This window comes from Leopardus geoffroyi, chromosome B1, assembly GCF_018350155.1.
Source record: "Leopardus geoffroyi isolate Oge1 chromosome B1, O.geoffroyi_Oge1_pat1.0, whole genome shotgun sequence".
Lineage (NCBI taxonomy): Eukaryota > Metazoa > Chordata > Mammalia > Carnivora > Felidae > Leopardus > Leopardus geoffroyi.
Genome location: NC_059327.1, coordinates 70,745,883 through 70,770,573, shown reverse-complemented (window position 1 = coordinate 70,770,573; position 24,691 = coordinate 70,745,883). Strand labels below are relative to the sequence as shown.

Genomic DNA, 24,691 nt, shown 5'->3' with positions numbered 1-24,691 from the left:
ACACTGATTTCATATATTAAGGTTAACTATTATTTCACAATACATACGTACCCCTGCATATCCTATTTTAAAATGTGTGTGTCTGCACATATGCATGCATGATTACACTTTAAAATGTTTTCTTATGGGGGAGTCTTGGCCTAAAAGTTTAAAGAATACCCACTTAGGGTGACAGTGGCTTACAATCAGAAAATCTGACCTTTCAAATAAAGGTAACACATACTTGTTGATGGCATGCCAAACACTGAGCTAATAATCCTCACAGCAATGCTATAAGGCAGAAACTTTCGTCACTCACATTCTGTGGGTAGGAAAACTTTCCCAACGTTATAAAGGTAGATTAGTGGAGGAGTAAGAGTTCAAGCCAGATCTGTGGCACTCAAGGTCCCAATAACACAACTCCTTTGCAGTGAGGCCTCCGTTAAGAATCTTGGTCAAGGTCAGTCCAAGGCGCTAAGGATGCTTCAGTAATGCCCAAGAACTTAGAGGAGTAAACATTATTGCTAGCATAGATATCATTCGTATCACAAAATACTGTGTATCCAAGCATTCCTAACTATGTGTTTATGTGGACCACGGTAGCTTGTAAGGAAAATAAACCAGCGCTCACTTTAAACCGTATTCATTCAGCTTGATCTGTTGACAGTCACGGGGAGGCTCATACGCTGTGGAAACAAGCAGCATAGCCGAATAGCTCGGATTCAACCACCCCTTGTCCTTCCTGTAAGGGGATGGTCAAATCAGAGCATACCCTACATTAGAGGCACATGCCATAGATTAGAAAGTAGAATACCTGATCTGAACTGAGAAGTCAATTCAACTTAAACATTAAAAAAAAAAAAAACAAAGAAGCATGGTATTTTGCTATGTAAGCACAGGGTGGTAAAGTATGGACAAAACTCTGCAACACTAACTTTGAAAACAACATAAGTCACGAAGTAGTTGAGGATAGGGGAGTCCTTGGGAAAGAAGAAAAGAGGGAGTCAGAGAGAGGAGAGAGAGGGAAGGAAGGAAGGAAGGAAGGAAGGAAGGAAGGAAGGAAGGAAGGAAGGAGGAAGGGAGGAAATTAGGCAGGGAGGAAGGAAGGGAGGAAAGAAGGAGGAAGAGAAAGAAGAAAAGAGAACCCTACTCCTCCATTACTTTGGTTAATACTTTCTGCAAGCCATGTTGCTTTTTTTCAATAAGATAAAAATGTTTCTCCATACATCTTCATCTGAAGTTCTGTATAAAGAATATCTCACTACTCGAAAACACTCCTTCGAACTTTAAGTGACTTCCAGGTAGCCATGCTATTCCCTACAGCTTGAAAAATAATGAAGCTAAATCTCCTCAGGAAGAATTACAGAAGTGGATAAAAATGCATTCAATGTCTACACCGCACCATGGCATGTTATCAGGCATTCTGATATACATAACAAGGCACGATGACCCATTACCAAATATGGCCACACATATTTTAAAATTTATTACATATTTATATATATTTATTATTTGTATATTTATGCAGTATTTGTTTATTTACAATTTTGCAATGATACACTATCAGGCTGTATCAATACTGAAACTGAACAAAAGAGAATGGTCGTTACTTTAACCAAGTGCTACTTAACTGCTCCGGTTTCCCTAAGGTTCCTATGCAGGCAAGCATGCTGATAGGTGATGCCCATAGCTCACTGATTACCACCAGCATCCTTTCTGCTTCCCCCAGTTGAATTTTACACTTACAAGGAGACAGTTGTATTTGTTCTCCAAGCCCTTTATATCAGTAGTACTTGTTTTGTAAATATCCCTATTTAAATACTATGTAACCCAATCAAATATGAGTTGCTGCTTCATGATGAATGAATGCTTTGGAAGGACAAAAATGAGTTACTATTAAAACAACTGCTGTTCAAGTAGGTATGAGAGAGACCAATGTAAAATGTAGGAGGCAGAACCTCATAAAATCCTAAAGGAATTCTGCACTTAGATTGCTTTAAATGGTTATCTTCAAGTTCTGGTTTTCACTTAAAGAAACCCAAACTGAAAGTCATGATTAATACATTATGGCTAAGATTTGTGGAAGAAATACAACAGAACTCCAATCAGCACATTCCTACTTAAAACAAAGGGCTTGGCCCTAAATGAAGAGTGAGGAAATTAAAATTAAATGCTCACAAAATATGTGTATCATTTTTATGATTCTCCATCTGAACTATTCCAGTCAGCCAATATGCCAGTTATCGGCCTCCATGGGTACATGAGCTGGCTCTTATTGAATTCCAAAATTTAAAAATATCTTGAGAATATCACACACATCACTATCTTTCGCTTTTGAACTAGCTTAACTTTTACATATTATGCAATTATGTAAATCCTCCCCCAACACGTACACATACCATACCTGTTGAAGCCAAATTATATAAATTTTGCATGAGAGGAGATTTAGTAGCGCTAAAATCATCAATCTAAGCTGGAGAAATGAAGGGCTTTTTAAGCAATCAATTCTCAATCTTGACATCAGTTTAAAGCTATAGATTATATCTTGAGCTCTTAGCATCCTAAAACTTCATTAATCTCTGTCTCAGAGGCAGCAAAGCCTTATTCATGGATTTATTTATAGTGACTATTTATGTTTCACACATTTACTTTGAATCCCACATCAAGAAGAGTGATTTGTGGTATTATTTTTGATTTTGTAATCTTTAATCTATGATAGATGTTCTATTCTAAGCTGCAAAAATGGTTCTGCACCACACAGAATTTTAGATGAAGATTATGAGATTACCTAGTTTAAAATAAAAATTTCCCTCCTGACCTAAATTGGCACACTGAAGGCATTTTGTGATGCAAAAATGTGTTCTCTCTCATTATTTTTGATTAAGCCATTAAAAAAAAATATGTACTCACCAAATATTCTTCTAATTTTTATTTATGAAAGTCTTTTCATAAAGACTTTCATGGAACACCTCCTACGGTGTTACATATTTTTATTTATTCAAAAATTTAATTTTGGGGGCGCCTGGGTGGCGCAGTCGGTTAAGCGTCCGACTTCAGCCAGGTCACGATCTCGCGGTCCGTGAGTTCGAGCCCCGCGTCGGGCTCTGGGCTGATGGCTCAGAGCCTGGAGCCTGTTTCTGATTCTGTGTCTCCCTCTCTCTCTGCCCCTCCCCCGTTCATGCTCTGTCTCTCTCTGTCCCAAAAATAAATAAACGTTGAAAAAAAAAATAGTCAAAAATTTAATTTTGAAGTTTGTGGATTGTAGGTCATTTTCTAGGTAGTGATATTGTACTACATCTTGTTATGCAAGATGTTATTACCATTGAGGAAAATGAGGTGCAGGGTATATACATGATCTTTCTTACAAATGAATACCAACTTATAATTATCTCTAAGTAAAAGGCTAAAAAAGTTCTTATTGAACAAAAGTTGATTAAGAGATATTATACGCTATAGTTCGTGATTAGACTATAATTTTTCCTATTGATTTGTTCTGGACCTTAAGCAAGTTGCATTCTTTCTCTGAACATACCTCTTGGTAAGAGGAATCATTTCTCAGAGTTATTATACTGAATAAATGAAATGATATACATCAGGAACTCGATACAGTAGCAGATGTTCAAGAAATGATGTGTACTATTATTTATTTAGGTAGTTTTTTTTTTCCCCCAGCTTAATACAAACTTATAGTTAAAATACAAAATGACCTGTATCGCCAAGTCAAATGACTGAATCCTTACTTACGCTAAATTGCATCCTGCCACAGCCTTGCAACATAAAGGAGTAAAAACCAAATGCAAAGGCACCACAGCGGAAAGTCCAGTATCTTGCTGAAAGCCTATACGTCCTTTTAAAGAGTTAAGATCCTAAAATTGCTCAGTGACATGGAATTATCCCCTGCCGTTTATGCCAAATAAAGACTGTGGCAAGCCACAGGAAACAGTGAAGCCCTTTTATGTAATTAGAAATCCTACTGGAAGAGAAAACATAAACTGCAGATAAATGAAAAGCAGGATCCCAGCATTTGGGAAAGCCCCTGAAACATGCAGTAGCAATGAACACCTTCCCATTCGGTATTGTCACGTTTACAAATGTAGTCAAACGTACCCCTATTGACATTTAGGCATCAAATGTTCAGCCTTTTCTGAGTTCCAAAAGATGACTAAATAGCAGTGAGCAATGAATTCAGAGAGAATGCAGGAGGATCCTGCAGAAGACCCAGACTGAAAGGGATCCCTGTCTTTAAAACAAAATTCTGTATGCCTGGGTTGATCTGGCAGTTCTTCTTATCGTTTTTATCAGTAATGGGACTGGAGTGCCACAAAGCATCATTCATCATATTCCAAAAAAAAAAAAAAAAAAAAAAAAAGGGGGGGGGAATATTTGTGTCAGAATGTTTGAGATGACTTCTAAAGAATCTGATCCAAAGGATGTGTCATGTATTTTAATACAGCCTCTCCCAGGTATTGGGAGTCAAGTTTTGGCATGCAGTGTTTCTCTGTCTCTCTAACAACTCAGTCTTTCACATGTCTTTTCCTAAAACAACTAATTACACTTAATGCTATTTCATTAACTTACACCCGGCAGGAAAGTGTTTTGCTTTTTTTTTTTCTCTCTCTCTCTCTTTTTTCACCCTATCAGAATGTTATTCCACTGGAAAAAGGCATTTCCTTTTTATAGCAGTGCTATAAAATTTAAGGGCACAATCTCAGAGGACAGAGTGGACACGACCTGAGCTGACTGGGAGCTCTCCGCACCTACTTCCAACTCCTATCTTCAGATTTTATTTTAGAGTCTTAGATAATTGCCACTTCAATGCCTTTCCTATTATCCATGCAATGGTGGTGCGGGGTGGGGGGTAGTTTCTAACATAAACCTTGGCTTTCTTTAGCAAACCTGCTTTGGAAGTACTTAAGATAATTCATATAGTCCTTTAAGGCAACGGATGACAGCCTCAATCCGTCTTCTGAATAACTACTTGCAGTGGAGAAACACAGGAAAGGTACCAGGCAGGTATTTTCATACCAGCTTTTATTCACACTTAAACAAAAGAGGACTTGACGTAACTAGAGTGGAAACACCTAGGCAGATACAAGACCTTTGCCCGGGGGCACTGACACAGAGACATCCTGGTTCCGGAATTTCCTCCCTTAGTTCAGTGGGGCCTTCGCCTAGAGGCGTCGCCCTGAAAATAGCAGTGACAGGTCATTCCCTTGTATGTCAGTCCTTAAGATTTGTGTTTCCTTTTCCATTCATTTCAAAGATTATCAAAAGCCTATTATATTTCAGACTCTGTGCACAGACTGCCTCATTTAAGACTAAAAATGCCAGGGGTCTTTTGTACTCCACAGTGCTACATTTAGGATGTGCTTGATAGAAGTCTTCCAATTAAATCTCCTTTTCCTTGCTATGCTTCTCAGTTTTAGCTTATTTTTATTTTTTTTTTTTGTATACATTTTAGCCTTGAAAGTCTCCTTAATGACACCATTCTGAAAAATTCTTTGGAGCTGAAAAGACTGCTAATGCACTCGCAAGTAACTGTTAATTTTCAATAGTGATGAAATTTGACTGATCAGTGAAATATAATCAGTGAAATATTGACTCCATGTGCATGTTTACCTTCTTTAAAAGAAACTGTCTTTACTTTAGAAATAACTTAAAATTTTTTTAACGTTTATTTATTTTTGAGAGAGAGAAACAGGGCACGAGCAGGGGAGGGGCAGAGAGAGAGGGAGACACAGAATCCGAAGCAGGCTCCAGGTTCTGAGCTGTCAGCACAGAGTCCGACCTGGGGCTCAAATTCATGAGCTGTGAGATCTTGCCCTGAGTAGCAGGCTTACCCAACGGAGTCACCCAGGTGCTCCTACTTCAAAAGTAACTTTTAAAGGAGCTATAAGTCTTGTTTGCATTTTTTTAATTTTTTTTTTTTAACATTTATTTATTTTTGAGACAGAGAGAGACAGAGCATGAACGGGGGAAGGTCAGAGAGAGGGAGACACAGAATCTGAAACAGGCTCCGGGCTCTGAGCTGTCAGCACAGAGGCCCGATGCGGGGCTCGAACTCACGGACCGCGAGATCGTGACCTGAGCCGAAGTCGGCGCTCAACCGACTGAGCCACCCAGGCGCCCCTTGTTTGCATTTTAAAGGTAACTGTGTGGAGAAAGCAAAATTGAATCCTCAATATTCATCGCGACTATCATTTATATATAAAAAAAAAAAAAAAAAAAACAGGTAAATTCTCACTCAGTTCACCAACTTCTCAAAGTTTCTAAAGTATCCATGACATCATAATCAATTTTCTATTGTATTATTTCTTAATACTTAAGTGTTTTAATAAGGAAAGATGAAAATAGAAATGGGATAGAAGTAGAATAAGAAGTAGATAAGAAAGCAAAGGTGGTGAGAGAAAATCTTGCATTTGTTTTCCCTTCGTCAGTGATCTTCCCAAAGTAGTCCAGAGGCAGCCTGGCTTTACCCAGAATTAGGAAAGCCCTATTTAATATCCTCACTTCTAAGTACGTGACCTTCTCTGACTTTTAATCTATCAAATGGTGATAATACTGCATTATGGGCGTCAGATGATATAAAAGCACCCATCAAGCCCAGTACTTCTTTCTATCTCATTTTTTTTAATGTTTTTTTTTTTTTTTTTTTTTTTTTTTTTTTGAGAGAGACAGAGACAGAATGCGAGTGGGTTAGGGGCAGAGAGAGAGGGAGACACAGGATCCAAAGTAGGCTCCAGGCTCTAAGCTGTCAGCATCCCAGAGCCCCATGCGGGGCTTGAACCCATTCACCGTGAGATCATGACCTGAGCCGAAGTCAGATGCTCAACTGACTGAGCCACCCAGGCGCCCCGCCCAGTACTTCTTTCAATATATATTCATCATTCTCTTCTGCCTAATTCAACTATTTCCAAGTTGATATCATTAAGCACTTCCTTTCCAAAATATGTCTACAATAGGGGTGCCTGGGTGGCTCAGTCGGTTAAGCATCCAACTTCAGCTCAGGTCATGATCTCGGGGTCCGTGAGTTTGAGCCCCGCGTCGGGCTCTGGGCTGATGGCTCAGAGCCTGGAGACTGCTTCCGATTCTGTGTCTCCCTCTCTCTCTGCCCCTCCCCCCGTTCATGCTCTCTCTCTGTCTCAAAAATAAATAAACATTAAAAAAGATATATGTTTACAATATACTTGACTTTCAAAAATTAACCTCTTCAGGGGCGCCTGGGTGGCACAGTTGGTTAAGCATCCGACTTCAGCCAGGTCACGATCTCGCGGTCCGTGAGTTCGAGCCCCGCGTCAGGCTCTGGGCTGATGGCTCAGAGCCTGGAGCCTGTTTCCGATTCTGTGTCTCCCTCTCTCTCTGCCCCTCCCCCGTTCATGTTCTGTCTCTCTCTGTCCCAAAAATAAATAAACGTTGAAAAAAACATTAAAAAAAAAATTAACCTCTTCAAAAGTATATAATGTTAATTGCACTTAACTTTTACTTTTGTTCTAAGAGGAAGTAAGAACTGATGCTTATATTGTATATAAAATAAGATTCATGTGATTTCAAAATAACATTAAATAAATAGCCATTATGTCATCTTAAAGAGAGAAGTAAATTTTTTAAAGCTCTAGTTGTAACATTCAAGGCATTCAAATACATCAACAGCATTACTCAAATGGAGAAATATTTGAAAACTATGAGGATAGCATTTTCTAAAAGGTATGGATCATATGGTGAATTGGTGACAATTAACCCATAAAATTAATGAACCATGATTGTTATGCTATTGGATACTATTGGATATAATACTAATATTACAACACAGTTCAGGATACGGTAAGTGGCTAATCAACGTCAAGTCCTACCTATGACTCCCCAGCATTAAAAAAGGAAATGTAATATTAGCACCATGATGCAAAGCAACTGCTATAAGGGATGTTTCATCTGGCATGGAAAAATAATGGAGTTGTCCCTCAAGGTCAATTACAGAGCGTGGCACCTGGCACATACCATGCCCTCAAAATACTGAACGGAATTTGAGTATCTTGTTGATCAAATGCAAACTTAGTGTTTGATAAGGACATCGCTATATGAATAAAGACAAATATGATGACTTGAACTCTGTTCACTCCTAAAATGATTGATTCTGAAGATATTTTTTAAATGCATAATTCTTCAAGGCCAAAGAAAGGAGTCAACGGTGGTAAAATTTTGGAAACTGAAAAGTAGGTAGGTGTGCAATCATTCAATTGGTGGACCAAAATTCTGCAGGGGACACTCAAGAAGCAACCTGGCTTACATGAAAGAGCAACCAAAAAGCTCTGGGATGTACTGACATCAGTACTGATAGAAGTGGGAAGGACAGGGGAGCTAAAAACAGGAAGACTGGTTGAAACTCATGAAGCTGTCAGGCACTCCAAATCTATCTTCCCACTGTGGCAGGAGGCTGACTCGTTCAATTTTTTTTTTTTTTTTCCCTGAACAGAATAACACTGAGGATTGATGGACTGGGGAACCCGAGCAGAGTGGGAGCAGTGATATTCTGAATATAGGGTTATGGCGGCGGTTGAGTAAATGTGTTTACACTTAATGGCAAGGCTCTCAGTCTTAATCCACTCTGCTCTCATTTCAGAGAACTGGCAGCCAGGATTATAACCCTTAGAAAAGAGATTAGGGGAATCAGGGGGGCTTTCAAGGAATTGACCTGGCCAACTCACAATACAGAGAAGACTGCAGTCAGCAAGCCTATCCACACACACACACAGAATGTCCAGTCAGTTTTTAAGTGGCCAACTCAAATTCTAGACTTAGCCAAGTATTCATTTAGGGTTGACGGTTAAGTGAAGGAATTTTCAGTTATTCAAGCCCACAAAATTGTATCTCTGATGCTCCTTTTTCACAGTAAATTCATTTACTCTCTTCCCAAACAGGAAGCAAAGGAGAGAAGAAGACAAAAGATCCTGCAAACAAGAGATCTAAAGCAAGAAAATGACAAAGGAAATACTCAAGATAATGATGGGGGGAGTGGAGGTGGGTGGCACCCCAAGGATGACAGCTGTGTGGCAGGTCTAGAGGGAAATCAATCTAAATTGAAGTAGACTGGATTGTGTCAGCAGAGATTTCTTTCTGGTCAGTGAAATTATTAGAGAACATGAATTTGAGAGGAGATTCACACAATTTGAGGAACAGTTTGGGGATGAATAGCTGATACATACGTAGAAAGCTAAGCAGCAAACCAAAAACTAACACAACTCTAAGGAAAACAAAATAAAACAAGGCAGGAAAGGAAATGCAGTCACAGTATACTTTATGGCTCAGCGGTGAAAAATGATTACATGGCCACCATAATGTACACAATGGATTTGGATCTTGATATGATCAGGATATGCTAGAGAAGCCAATGACGGGATGCTTCTGCATGTGTGGTAAATGCAGGAGGGTGAAAGAAAGAAAGCCTCGTATTCCAGAGAGGGAAGTCAGTGAAGATCATCGATAGTTCTTTAAAACCAAAGAAGCAAGAAGTAGCAACAGAAGCATGTTACATGAAGGTATAGAGGTCAATCCTAAAATAATCAGTTAAACGAAGTGGAAGTACTTGCCTCCAAAGTACAGGAAAGTAGTATGGACAGAGGAAATTGGGGGCACCTGCTTTTTCGTAACAAGTCTAAGAGAAATATTTGCCTTTTAAAAATTTGCGAGTGTAACTCGGACAAAAATTGGAATTACGTGTGAAAAAATGTCTGAGGAGATTGAAAGAATATTTCTTCGTGGTTGGGACTGCCGTATTTTACTAAGAATAGTGCTTTATACCCCAGGATACATGACTATCTAGTCTAGAACCACGCCTCAGTGCTGGATCTATGCCATATGTGAATTATCAGCCAAGCTTAGTGCTGATAATAACTAGAGAAGAAGGCAGATTGTCATTGATTCTAGTTACATGGGTAAGAGATACTGACAGTTGACAAAGCTGATAAGCCTCACTACATAGCTTAGAAAAGTCAGTACAACAAATGCAAGCATTAAAAATTGAAACCTGGGGCACCTGGGTGGCTCAGTCAGTTAAGTGTCCAACTTCGGCTCAGGTCATGATCTCACGGTCTGTGAGTTCGCGCCCCGCACCGGACTCTGTGCTGACAGCTCAGAGCCTGGAACCTGCCTTGGATTCTGTGTCTCCCTCACTCTCTCTCTCTCTCTGCCCCTCCTCCACTTGTGCTCTGTTTCTCTCGATCTCAAAAATAAATAAACATAAAAAAAATTTTTTAATTGAAATCTATCCATTTCTAATTCTATGAGAAAGTTCCACTTTTTTTTGTAATCTTGAAATATAGAGAACACAGGAGTATGTTAGCAATAAAATATTCATGCAGAATTTCTCAGCTGTTCAAAAAATATTCATGTTTGCTTGAATATGAAAAGTATTTCCCCAACATCTTGTAGCAAAACTCTCTGCATCTGCTCAGTTATAGTGGAGAGAGGTTTCTCACCCACAAGCTCAATGTGAGAACATCTTGTATCAGAGTCCCCAAGCATGTTTGAAGATGCAGATAACTGAGCACCACTCCAGATAAAGAAAATCATCATCTTTGATATTTGTTAATATGATTTTTAATAAATTCTTTAGACATTTTACTTTTTTTAATGTTTATTTTTGAGAGAGAGAGAGACAGAGAGAGATAGAGACAGCATGAGCAGGGGAGGGGTAGAGAGAGGGAGACACAGAATCCGAAGCAGGCTCCAGGCTCTGAGCTGTCAGCACAGAGACCAACGTGGGGCTCGAACTCACGAACTGTGAGATCATGACCTGAGCTGAAGTCAGACGCTCAACCGACTGAGCCACCCAGGCACCCTTAGAAATTTTTAATAATATATTTGACATCAAGTCTATACTAAGCAATTTCCAGGGTTTCTGTTTGTTTGATTGCTTGTTTGTTTTTTCCTTTAAGAGTCATAATATCTGTCTGTTCTGAACAATTGCCTCTCTTCTCCAAATCTTTCCAAACCGTTTCTATTATACTTATTCATGTAGTATATTTATATAGGGGTGTGTGTGTGTGTGTATGCATGTGTGTTGTGTGTATACATTTCTTTTCCCTCAAAGCAAGGTGAGTTCTCAGAGACCCAGGGCAATACCATAAATTTTAAAAATTTCTCACAATGAAATATTTCGTCAAATATTCTTCAATACATGCCAGAAGACGTAACAGGAGAATGGATGGGGTATTGAAGACAAAAGTATTTATGTTATCATTTTAAATTGCAACCAACTTCTAGAGAATCATTCCATCAGGTTTAGGGTCATATTAAGTCTAAGCTTTTAAATATTTGTGGCTTGAGATATAAAATATGAATCAATCAAACTTCAAGCTTTCCTAAATTCATATTTATAACCCCTTGTGCATCAACTTAAAGTGGTTTTTCTGCCTCTTACCATCCCTGCAGTAGCACCAACTGACTTTTCCTTTCTAACTACAAATCATACCATCTGTGAAGTTCTTTTTTAGATAGCTGGGAGTTAACTGGAACAAAAAGAATCAGTAGAAATGGAAGAGACCATGATCTTCACATGAAAGAGAGCACTGTGCCCATGGGGTAGGAGTTGGTAGAAAAATACATTAAACAGCTCTTAGCCAAGTAAAAGCTTAGTCTTTGTGGCAATTGTATAATTTCTTTGATGTAATAAAATACTGTCATCTCTAGACTCCCTCCATAAATATACAATTACACTGTATATTTTAATAAAAACCTAATCATTCAAAAAGTGTTTCAGACTATATACTATAGAGATACAGTATTTGAAATAACTTCTTTTATTCTGTAAATACTACAAAAAAATTCTAACAACTATTTTCTCTTAATTCTCTCTTAAGGTTAATAAAAATTTATTTTAAAGGTTTAAAACCTGAATTTTTCACTCATTAAAATAAGTTTAATATAGTAATATAGGCATGCAGTGCAACTTGCTATGAAAATTCACAATTTTTTAAAATCTTGACATTTTAATACTGAATTTGTTTCCTATGGGATTAGGGTTATGATATTGCTGTATGTATTTTTATTCCAGGTATGCTGTTCCCCCACCCCCCTACCCCTCCTCCCACCCCCCACCCCCACCTAAGAAAATGAACTTGATACCTTGTTTGAGAATTACTTGGAATTCTTCTTAACCTGAACATAAAAGCAAATTTGGCCTTCAGTTAAGACTTTCCTTTACATGATATTAAGAGTGAAATAACCTACTGGCACATGCCAGAAAGGACGGAAAAAATATCCCCCTCCTCCTTTCTCCCTCCAACTTCAATATTCACTGAGCGGCTTTGTTCTCCGTATCCCGCATAATTAATAACTACTTTGGCAATCAGTCATGCATTCCTTAATGGCACCTCAGGCATCAAGTGTCCTTCTAAGCCTTCCCCACAGAAACCATACACCCTTCTATAGTGCACACTGGCCAGGCACTGACTTAACTCTGGACAAGTCATTTAAAAAAAAAATCACTGTTAAGGAAAACCCATAGTTGGGGTTATAAAGTAGCTACATTACTTGCGTGCCAGTCTCTAGTATTATTTCATCTCTGGGTATAACTTTACTAAAAAGAATAAAAAATACGTGATATCCAAACAACTGTCACTTATCAGTGGAAAAAGAAAACAGAAAATAAATAATAGAAAAACTTTAGAAGCAACTTAAAAGATGAGTTTCACAGACTGTTGTGAGTTAAAGGAGTCTTCACTTCATTCATCACCCCACACTCCTCTTTTCAGGCAATAAAGGAAAGAAGATAAAAATATATGGAGTCAATTAGCCCGGTAGCTATAACATCTATTTCTCTTAATCTAAACCGATCCATTTATTACATTAAAAAATGAGAGCAGATGAATTGTTGAAAATATTATGCTATTACTTCTGATCAGGAAGCTTAAATTAAAAAATTCTGGAAAATACAATATTCAAAAACACTGTTTTAAAATAAATTAATAAATAGTAGTTTAATCATCCTTCAAAGTGTTCACCAGTTTTGGAAAGAGAGAAAAAAAATCCTCAAATCTCATAACTGTTTTAAAACAGATATATAAATATAACAAACAACATTATACTCAAAAGAAATAGTTTTATATGTAAAGAATGAAACCACTAAAAATATTCATATTTGGATTTGTATATTTTATTTCAAAATAGGTATGGGTTTTTGAAGTAACTGATAAAAATATGCAATATTTTTATATTAAGGCTTATTTTCTTACAAATAAACTTTTAATAAGATCTTTTGATGCTAGAAGAAAAGATGCTATTTTTCAGCCTTTGTAGGTTTGCTAACAGTTTTAAATAATGGTGCTTATGCTACAGTACACAGAGTAAAACATACATAATCTATTATAAATTACTCCAAAATTAAACAAGAAATTTTCTTTTCTTTGTAAGAGATCCGAAATGTGCGCTGGGCTCTCAATGTGTGTGGCCTCCAAACAGAAACAAGCTTGCACTGTTTTATTTCAGTTTTGCTTCATTTCTTCCCAAACAATCTCTCACTGCTAATCTACCAGGCCTTTTTTTTTTTTTTTTTTTAGCATGAAGGGGAAAAAAAAATCAAAGACATTATTAACTCCTTATGCACAATCATAAAAGCTGAATGTATATTGTTTGGCATCAATATGCATGAATTTATTTTTCATTACTTATTAATGGGGCATAAGGGGGTATATATTTCCATAAATAATTCTCGAAAATAACACTGAAATGCTAACATTTTAAATTTATGTAGTAAATTTATGTGGTTATGAACATAGTTTTTAATGGCAACATGTATGGCAACACTGTTTCTGAAAATTTTAACTAATGTATTAGAATTCTACTGCTGAGCTACATACTATCTAAAGTTGGTATAGAATCAACCAGACTTAAAGGTTAGTTAGAATCAAACATATCCATTCATGCTCCAAAAGAAGGCTGCAGAATGGTCTCCCTTACTTGTAGACTATAAAGAATCTTAAAATACACTTTCTCCGTAATTGTCCCAGAAAAAGAAAAGAACTGATTAAACTCGAAGTTTTTGTTCATGTGTGAACAGATGCAAAATATTAAGCTAATTATAAAAAAGCTGATGAGTATGATTATACACATTAATGGTTATAATGCCATAAGTAGGCACCAATTTCTTGAACTACTTGGGATGTTCCACTCCCACCAGAACGAGAGAGAGAGAAAGAGAGATAGAGGGAGGAAGAGAGAGAGAGAGAGAGAGAGAGAGAGAGAGAGAGAGAGAGAGACTAGTTCTAATATATCAGGACCAGGAGAATACCTGGTGTCATTAGTGTGATTCTTCAGTGCTCTAGCTGACAAAACAGCACTATTATACAACATTAACAGAGGTAACACATACTAAATGAGAAGTCAGTACAGCTCTGGGGTGGGGGGGGGTGCGGTTAGACAACTCCCAGGGGAACTGGCTGAACTACCATGAGATACTAGTGAGCAGGTGCTTCAGGGTGTGCTAGGCACTCAGTAGCAAACCTCAGTTCGGGAATCTAATAGTCCACTAAGGACCTATGGTTCCTATCATTTTTATCATTAGAAAATTAAAGGAGACCATTGTGGCCAGTGGTCCCCAAGGTCCTATTTTGCAAGGGTGGGTTTGCAGTCAATGAGACCAATGCCTTTGAGGAGCTGGGTGTGCTAATTATGAAGTACATCCTTGACAAAAAAGAAAAAAAAAGTATTAGAGATGATCCAGGGGTTGGAGGGGCATGTGCCCTTGAGCAAATGCCACAAGAACTTTTAAGTCTGTTCTTGAAAAGGCAAACTTTCTTCCCTTAGGCTTTCATTCATTGATACACAGATAAGATTGATGGATCTTTCCAGGCTAGTAATAATATTGTGGGGAGGAGGGCCATGGAGGGAAGGATGTCATTTAGCAACACACAATGATAATTCAAAACATTGTGGAAGGCTTAACAGCAAAATCACTCGTCAACTTTTCACTAACCAAATCTCACCCTTCTGTAGGCAGTTATTGAGAACAGGAGTGTGGCTGTGTTGGGGAAGAGGCATACAAGGAACCAAGAGAAAGGATTCTACGAAATGGTAGATAAATAGTCAAAATAGATTTAAACCCAACAGAACTGAACAATCTGGGAATATCAAAATCACCAAGTCATATTTATTAGGCAACAAGGACCATGACATCAAATTCTCTTGTTTCTTGCAATCCAATGGCTGCTGGTTTCCTGAGCATAAGACAAATTAATAGAAGATGTCCTATGTATATTTCTACATATTTCCATGTTCTGCAGGCCAGCACAGGTCAACTTCGGTGCCATGCAAAACATGGCTCAAAGGATGTCAGGAGAATGTCAATTCCCATATTTACAGCTTATCAAACAACTTCAATAACTATTTAAAAATGCACTGAATTTAATTTCAATGATGCACCCGGTGATACACCTTTCATCTAAAGTCTCTCAGATGCAGTTTCTGATCTTAATCACAGTAAATCTCCAATAGCAGGTCAAATTCAGGTGGCGGGGCCCTTCTGAGTCAAGAGGATGGATGGTAATTACTACAGACCCTATGATGCTTTATCTCATTTCAAGGCTCATGAACAGGATATACTCTCACAGATAAAAATACAGCTGTCAGTGAATCTTCTGTTAGTTAAGCTGGAGTGAGTGAATGGTATCATCAACTCAGCATTCAAGTATTTATTAAGAACCTCTAATGTGCCCCAGAACTGAGCACAACACTATAAATTTCCTGTGTTTTTATCTTTACGTATTTTATTTAATCCACACAACTCCGTGAGTTATACAACTAGCTAACCCATGCAGTCATAAAATTAGAAAAATACAACCCTTGATGTTGGCATATATATATTTTAGCTTTCATGTCTTATTCTGTAGCAGGATGATTGTTAGTTATACATATTAAAGTAATATAATGGGAAGAAGAGAGTTTATTTAAAATATAAGTATCTTCTCAGTTTCAAATTTTTTTTAATTTTTTTTTAAGTTTATTTATTTTTGACAGAGACAGAGTGTGAACATGAGCTGGGGAGGGGCAGAGAGAAAGAGAGGGAGACACAGAATCTGAACCAGGCTCCAGGCTCCGAGCTGTCAGCACACAGCCTGACGCGGGGCTCGAACTCACAAGCTGCAAGATCATGACCGGGGCCGAAGTCAGACGCTTAACCGACTGAGCCACCTAGGCGCACCACAGTTTCAAGTTTTATTTTGTCACAGATTAGGGATAAATAAAACCTTTGCTGTGTTATAACACCCATCATTACGTTTTTTGAGTGAAACTTAATTGTTTCATCTTTATATATTTAAGAACACTACATATGCTACCTACACACACTGAAGATGTGGACTGTACAACTTTGTGAAAGTATAGTCCTATCTCCCTCTGCCATCTCAGACTTAAAAAATTTTAACTTCATAAATTCTCTAAAGTAATGGGGCGCCTGGGTGGCGCAGTCGGTTAAGCGTCCGACTTCGGCTCAGGTCATGATCTCACGGTCCGTGAGTTCGAGCCCCGCGTCGGGCTCTGGGCTGACGGCTCAGAGCCTGGAGCCTGTTTCCGATTCTGAGTCTCCCTCTCTCTCTGCCCCTCCCCCGTTCATGCTCTGTCTCTCTCTGTCCCAAAAATAAATAAACGTTGAAAAAAAAAAATTAAAAAAAAATTTTAACTTCATAAATTCTCTAAAGTAAGACACTGTGAAAGTGTGTTAGACAGATTCGTAGTGGCTTTATTCAAACAAATCATCACAATATCAATAGTGGTTGTTGAAAACAGTATCGATAGATACCAAGAGTGGTTTTTGAAAATGCTCATTCTTGTCTACTATTAGCATTCCTCATTTCTAGATAAAAGTCTTCAATTTTAATAAATTTAAAGAAAAATACTAAATTATGAAAGCAAGAGACGTTTTGGAAATTAACTAAAAATGGTAGAGATCCTATACTGGCAAAAAGTATTTCATCATGGAACAGAGGTGTGGATATCTTAAATAATCTATATAAGGTGACTGATCAAGATTCACAATTTATTTATGACATATAGTTTAGAGCTATCTCCCTTAATGTTGATTTTACACAATAAATTATTCTACTTCAGTTTGAATTTATGGTTTCTTTTAGCTATATCTGCAATAATATTTAAGTTTATTAATTTAATCAAATCCTTAATGTTCCACAGACTTGAATTTGGGCAACCGAAAAAAGAAAGTTCTACTTAACATTACAATAAGAATATAACATATAAAGTTTAATATTGATTCCATATTTTCTAATTGGCTTCATGAACTGTTAGCCTGCCATGAGCATTGTTCTTATATCCAGTAAGAACACAGATGTTAATGCATGTAACCCACATTATGTTATGTTCCCAGAGTGCCTGCTGATTTGTTAAATCTCCTGTCAAAAGTATTGAAGATATCAATTTTTATGTTATTTTAAGTGGTGATATTATTGATTATATTTAAAACGTATACTAGGTGACATCAGCATATTTGTAAGAGTACTTCAGAATTACTATAAGTAATGTGATAAAAATAGTAAAAGCATGTTTAATATTTCTGTTGTGCAACAAATAGATATGAATGTTTGAAATAATATGTAAAGGATACAAATCGCCAGGATATAACTAAAACTATAGTAACAAAGACCAAATAGGTGTCTTAAGTTCCAGTGAAAAGTTCAGAACTTCTTTTTTGAAACATGAACAGCCACAAGTATTATTTAAGCAGGATAAATATTAGCATAAGTAGGATAATACAGATGACTACTTTTTAAAGTATATTTTACTAAAACACTGATTTTAGAAAGAGCTAGTAAGTTTACTTCTCTCGATAAAAAGAAAAATATGATGCACAAAATGTTGTGTACATGTTCATAAACCACACACATAAAAAATAAATTTTTGGCAGGTCCAGAAAAGGAAAGATGCCACCTTAATGGGGGAGAAAAAGTAAAACATCACTGAAGAATACGGAATTTTAGGGCAGTTACAGACATGAATTTAGCTAAAATGGTATTGATATCAAACAGTGCTGGCTTTCTAGGTCTGCAATGTATTCATAACAAATATATAAATGAATTTGAAAATTAGAACTGTTAGAATCCTGTGTAAGCTTCAAAATTTATCTCTTTAAGAGTAACATTTAGCAAAATGCAAAAGAGTATCACATAAGAAAATTCTACAAAAATGCTAGAAAATAAAATTGTATTTTATTACTTAATATGACTCAAACTTGAAATTCAGGAAGACTTTATATAGTCCAAATTTTGATGATTATCTAAATGGGAAGAGCAATAAATATACAGATTTTCCTATTTTTTTTTTTCCAAGAGAAAATGCTATGAACTTATGCAACTTCCCACAAACAATGAATAGTGAGTTGCAGGGGAGTTGGGTAGGGGGTTTCTCCTCAAAGTCATAAAAAAACATGTTTTATTTCATTACTCTGAAAAGGTATTTAACATGGCCAATGATTAACGATCTGTAGTGATGGAATTTAAGTTATTTGTGATAACTACAGTGACGTTTATGGATAAAAAAAATCAACATAGGGAAAAGGTTTTGTTTTGGTTTTTCCTGATTCTCCCCCCCCCCACCTTTTTTTTTTCTTTTTTTAAGGTAAGCAAATAACTGACCCAATTAAATCAGGGGATCTGTAAGTGGTACTTACTGGCATGACAATGTTGTAGTGGATGCAGAACCCCGGTTCAGAAGGAAAATATTCATCAGATACAAATCTTATCCTGATTTGATTTCCTTTAGAAATCTGTTTTCCTGGCACTGTACCAGAACCACACCAGCGTCCTAATATAGTTCCATCACTGGGTTCTTCAACCTCTACAAAATCATACCTGCAAGAAACAAAGGCAAAAGAGACATAACATCACATGATCATAGCATGATTTGTTACTTTAGCAATTCAAATTCCATGTTCATGGATACAAGGCAGCTATCTATGGACCAGAGCCAGGAGTCCATTCCAAATTTAACTGGGTCAATATAATCAAATACTCCAAAGAAGAGGCACAATCGAAAATGCTTTCTCAATGTGGGCAAAATGACTCTTCCATTCTAAGCCCTCTAGTGCTGCTGGTGATGAACTCCAAATTCACTAAAAATAGCCATCTCAAGGCTTAAATATTTTGTAGGGAGCAACCGTATCTGACATTCAACTTATGAATTAGTCAATGCAATTTCCATTTGGACATGATAGTTTTACTCCAATTTTAAGTGCTATTCTCATCGCCCATTACTTTCCAACAGTAACGCTTTCACCCTAGTCAGACTCCTTGGCTCCCTTTCCTCATCTCTGAGGCAAGCTTCTCTACAGCCGCATCATTATATACACACCCCTCAAATCTCACTTTGTACCAGTCTGCCTCTGTGAGACCTTTCTGGGTGTTCTCAGTTCACCGTCATCTTTCTCTTTTTGATAAACACATATGTTCAATATTCATTATATGTATGCAAATGATCCATTTTCATAGTCTGTTAAATCCCTGAAGAAAGGAATCAGTTTTTATATACTTCTAATTTGCACTGCAATGCACACAGTATCCTAAACATAAGGAATACGTAATATTTTTCCAACAAATGTTAATTTTGGTTTGAAAGGTTTAGATCAGTGGTACTCATCCAGAGCAGTGTTGCCTCTTAAGAAACATTCCAGAATCTTCAGAGGCATTTTGGCTTATACTGAGACCAGGGGTGGGGATAGCACTATGACACGTGGCAGGCACAGTCCAACAATGTTCAATAATGGAAAGTCCCAGAAGTGAGTATTGGCCCCGTGTTCTCCATGCCTTTCAAACAGTTCACTGGACGTTTATGTAGGTGAAATTTTTGATGTAGTTCCTCTGAGTCTGGAAACTAATGCTGTCTCACATGTAAGCACAAATATGTTCTGCAGTTTCAGGTAAAACCAAATTTTCCAGAAATTTAACCATCAAATAAGTTGAAGAAAGTTTCTATGTTTTGGAACTTAGCAAGACTTACTATTTTGGAAAAAACATATCATGAACAGAAACACTGCTTATACAATCTGTATTGCAATTAAACCAATTAAACATATACATATTCGTCTATATCTAGAACTGTCATATTCACAATGAATCTACTTAAAAGATGCAAATATCTACTTCCTTGCATTTTCCTCGCATACTTGTGCATATGTATTTATGATTTTAAATCCATTATTTTCATAAAACTTACTCTGTTATTTTAGCTTTATATAGCACACATGCCATTATATTTATATTTCAAACAATTGTGTATATAAATAGATGATCACTTCTATGAACTTCCTTCGAGAATACTAAAGAGGACACTGCAAAAACATTTCTTAAAATGTAGGTCTGACATGGTTGAGAATCACGGGTAGGCGTTTTCAAAAATATAAATTCAGTAGATACTAGACAACAAAAATAATATGTTTTGTGCAGTACTGAATTTACAGAAGAAAAAAATATTGAAAATTATATACAGAGTATGTAACGGGCCAATTCTATTTATAAATCTTCATCCTGAAGAAGTATCCAGAACTCGCTTATGACATGTAACTTAACTTGTTTCAGCCTCATTTTGCTTGGTCTTAAATTGAGGATGATGCTACTTAGCTCTCAGGGATACTTTGGGACAGGAGACATGTGTGTACCTAAAACACCGTTGGCTCACAGCTGCCATTCAATAAAGCTGTCCTTCATTTCCATCCTGCATCCCGTACCCCCTCCTCCACATGAGCTTTTAATATAACTGTGGGAGTCTGAAAGCAATAAATAAAAAAACTCAAATACAAAGGGGAGAACACCTGCTACATCACACGACAAGTCTCGGTCATCAATGACAAACGTGTAAATCGACCGGTGGAACTATTCTGGGAGTTTGGTATATATGTGTGTGGTGGGCCTGAAAAGTGGTGGGGTTAGGGGTTAGAGGACTTGGACAAAACAGACTTAAGTAGGGGTGCCTGGGTGGTTCAGTTGGTTAAATGTCCGACTTCAGCTCAGGTCATGATCTCGCCGTTGGGAGCTCAAGGACCACATCGGGGGCATTGTGCTGACAGCTCAGAGCCTGGAACCTGCTTTGGATTCTGTGTCTCCCTCTCTCTGAACTTCCCCTGCTCTCTCACACACACACTCTCTCTCTCTCTCTCAAAAATAAATAAACATTAAAAAAAATTAGAAAAGAACAGACCTACGTAGTTATTTCAGATTTCCTTGGTATAAAAGTTGATAACTACCATTTTATATGAAAGGATAATTTTCATATCAAGATAGTTTACATGTGAAACAAAGCTTTTTTTGTATCTGTTGCTTGGGAAGTTTTCCCCTAAACCTATCTAATGTAGGTTACCACTGTTGCTAGTTTGAAGAGAGCCAGATTTGGGACCTGGTCGATCATTCTGTAAGCATTTATGAAGTGCTCACTTGGTGCAAAGTGTTCTGCTAGATTCTTAGGATTTAAAGATGAAACTATAGCTTCCTTGGGCTCAGGGCCCATAAAACACTTTGGTAAGTGCTCTAATGAGAGTACGTAGGCAATACTGTGGAAGACTGGCAGAGTAGGAGTAATTCTATACAGTGAGATTAGGGTTGGTTTGCAAAGGAACATTTGGGCTGTCAATGAGTACTGACTGAGCGGGGGTGAAAGGAGGGGAAATGGAAATGCATTGTAGCGAGAAGGACAATGTGTAAGATGCAACAGAAGAAAGAAGGGGCCCAGCACGGTGGGCTGGGAATAGAAGGTGGGGAACAAAGAAGCAGATGAAGATCAAGCTGGAAGAAAGGCGTAGGTGGGAAGGCCTTTGGGTAGAATATTTTGTAGGCATAATGTAGCAAACAGGGAAGTGCGGTTTTAGTAGGCTCTGTTTCTTTTTACAAATTTAAGTCAAGATTCTAAAGAGTGGAATGGCACAGAATATCTGGATTTCTGGCTTTTTTACATGTTAAATTTGAAGATCTGGTAATACTAAGTATCATTAGCCCTAGGATGAGTCCATGAAGTTCAGATCTCTGGAATTGGTGTCGGCTCCAGAAGAGGAGGTGTCTTTAATTTCCTGCCTTATCCCTAACGCCTGTGTGTCAGGAACATAGTACATACTGTATCAGTATTTGGCGGATGAAGGAATGAACACCAGGCCTTCATGCGTTCACTGCAACTGAGACTGGGACCAAGTGGAAAGACATGTTCTTTCTGTCTTTAAAGATCCCCATCTACTTTCAGGGGCGCCTGGATGGCTCAGTGGGTTGAGCGCCTGACTTCAGCTCAGGTCATGATCTCATGGTTCGTGAGTTCGAGCCCCTCGTCGGGCTCTGTGCTGACAGCTCAGAGCCTGGAGCCTGCTTCGGATTCTGTGTCTCCCTCTCTCTCTGCCCCTAACCCACTCACATTCTGTCTCTGTCTCTCTCAAAATTAAATAAACATTAAAAAAAAAAAAACCCATCTACTTTCTTTGTTGTTGTTTTTGTTGTTGTTGTTGTTGTTGTTTAAATGCCCAGATCGTCATTCGTTCACATTATTTGCCCATGTGGGCCTAAGAGGCACAGCCATGGAGATTTCACTGAGGGAGTAACACTGGCAGGAAACAGAATCACCACTTCTCTGAGGAATGCCAGGAAATGATAACATTACAATGTGGGTAGAAAGAAGAGATCCTGTAACAAACACATCCTGAAAAGGAACAGTCAGGGGAACTTGGGGAAAGCCACTATGAGGGATGCCACAGAACTGAGCAAAGAGGGAAGAGAAATATCCACCAGAAACAGAAGAGACCCACAGTGCTGACGGTACCAATGCCAAAGAAAGGTCAAAGACGCTAAAAACCAAAAAGTATCCCTTGGGTTTGGCAATTACGAAGTCATTTCAATAAACTGGTTGGGCAGAACACAAACTGTCAAAAATGTACTTCAGTCCATTTTCAAAATTATCTAATAGAAGCATTGTATGAGAAAAGATCATATGCAAGAAAACCAAAACAATTCACGTTAACTATTTTACTATTACACACTTTTCTTCTTATTGTTCGAAAATAAACACTAGTACGTATTGATGTGATTTGTAAGTTCTTTAGAAGTACTTAAAAGGAGTTTTTGACCACACAGAAATATCTGGATTATGCATGTTAAGAACTTATTAAGGAATGATTAAAATTAAACTTGGCTTTATCTTAGATCCTGAAACAAAAATCCCTGTCCTGCAAATAAGAGAAGTACATCATGACTTTCTTCATGAAGATTTTCTACTGAATTTGATGCCATTAAAAAAAAAAATCAATCTTTATAATCTTTATAACAATTTCTGGATTTGCAGTTAGACAGCTGGCAATTAATTCTTACATGCTCACACATGCTCACCACGTAAATGTGGTGCACACATTTACCACAGTGCTTTAAAAATCTACATAGTTTTGCATTCCATGAAGGTTAAATGAAATGGACATCTAAAAAAGTACTGTTTTGTGTGTGTGTGTGTGTGTGTGTGTGTGTGTGTGTGTATAAAACAGCAGAATCGAACATATGCTACTGTTTCACAGTAAACTTTTAAGATTTTGTTCACAAGCGGTGTCCTATGACAATATAATTCTATTGTTCACCCAATATTCCACCCAATTATTCGACCATCAATTTTTATGATCATACTCGACAGCTGTTTAGCTGTGTATGGAGCTGAAAAATACCAATACCATCATTATTTACCAAGGCTTAGTTTTCTCTCTTGAAACCGTAAATCCCCTTGCTAAAGGATATGGTTACAAAAATAGCATTTTTTTAAAACTTAAGTCATATTCAAGATCAGGTAAAATAGACCAAGTGAAGATCCACCTGTAAAGTATTCCCATGCCTCATTACTGTGTGTAATCTTCAAAACAGAAAAAATGAAAGCAAAAAATCACTGCCACTTGATTCTACATTTCCTTTAAATGTTTGAGAATATGGAGCACGATTGGAAAAAGACTAATGCATTAAAGCCAGTTGTCTTCCCCAATAAGTTGAAGTTTTTCTTTTTTCTGATAAAACGATATTTGCAGACGGAGTTAATTGCGGAAGTCCATTGGTTTATATACTATAGCATCGCTCAAAACATCAAGTTAGAGAGAAAACAATGACAAAGATGTTTCTAGGCTGCAGCCAAATGAAAGGGGAATGAAAAAACCAAGCAACATTTGACACATGAAAGTGAAATTACAAAACGTAATCTTCCTTAAACGCCGAAATCTACACATGCCCAGGTGACTGTTCTGGAGACACGGTAATCCTTATAATACACTCTCAGGTATTAATTTCCAACATGCACAACTGCTCACATCAGTATTTAAAGGATTTACTAAACCTATTTTATGAGCCAATCAAACATCACTTTCTCACGGCAACATGATACAGAGCACACAGCGCTAAGTGGTTTATAATGATCACTCCCTTTCTCTAACATACCCCTGGGGACCCATGGAGGATTTATGTCCTTTTATGTTTAACAAACAAGTCTGGTATTGTAGACAAAATTTTCGTTCTCATGTGGGAATTCAAAAACTGTGAGGGCATGAGGACTGCTTTCCAACTCGCAAGAATTGTAAGGAGTAAACCGAAGAAATAAATTCCCTGGTAAACAGAATTGTCAGACACCCTGCTTCCTTCAACAAAAATAAACCAACCCTGCAAAATAGGCTGCTTCTCATTCAAACTCACTAAAACCCCATCAATTAAACCTACCTCATGAA

General features: G+C 37.5%; 1 protein-coding gene across 1 annotated transcript in view; it reads right to left on the bottom strand.

The window, feature by feature from the left end:
* The window catches only part of PDGFC (platelet derived growth factor C), a 205,917-nt gene that overhangs the window by 37,255 nt on the left and 143,971 nt on the right, over positions 1 to 24,691 (bottom strand). Inside the window, exon 3 of the mRNA XM_045464701.1 lies at positions 18,650 to 18,830. Coding sequence (XP_045320657.1) covers positions 18,650 to 18,830 — 181 coding nt within the window. The remainder of the gene's footprint in view (positions 1 to 18,649; positions 18,831 to 24,691) is intronic.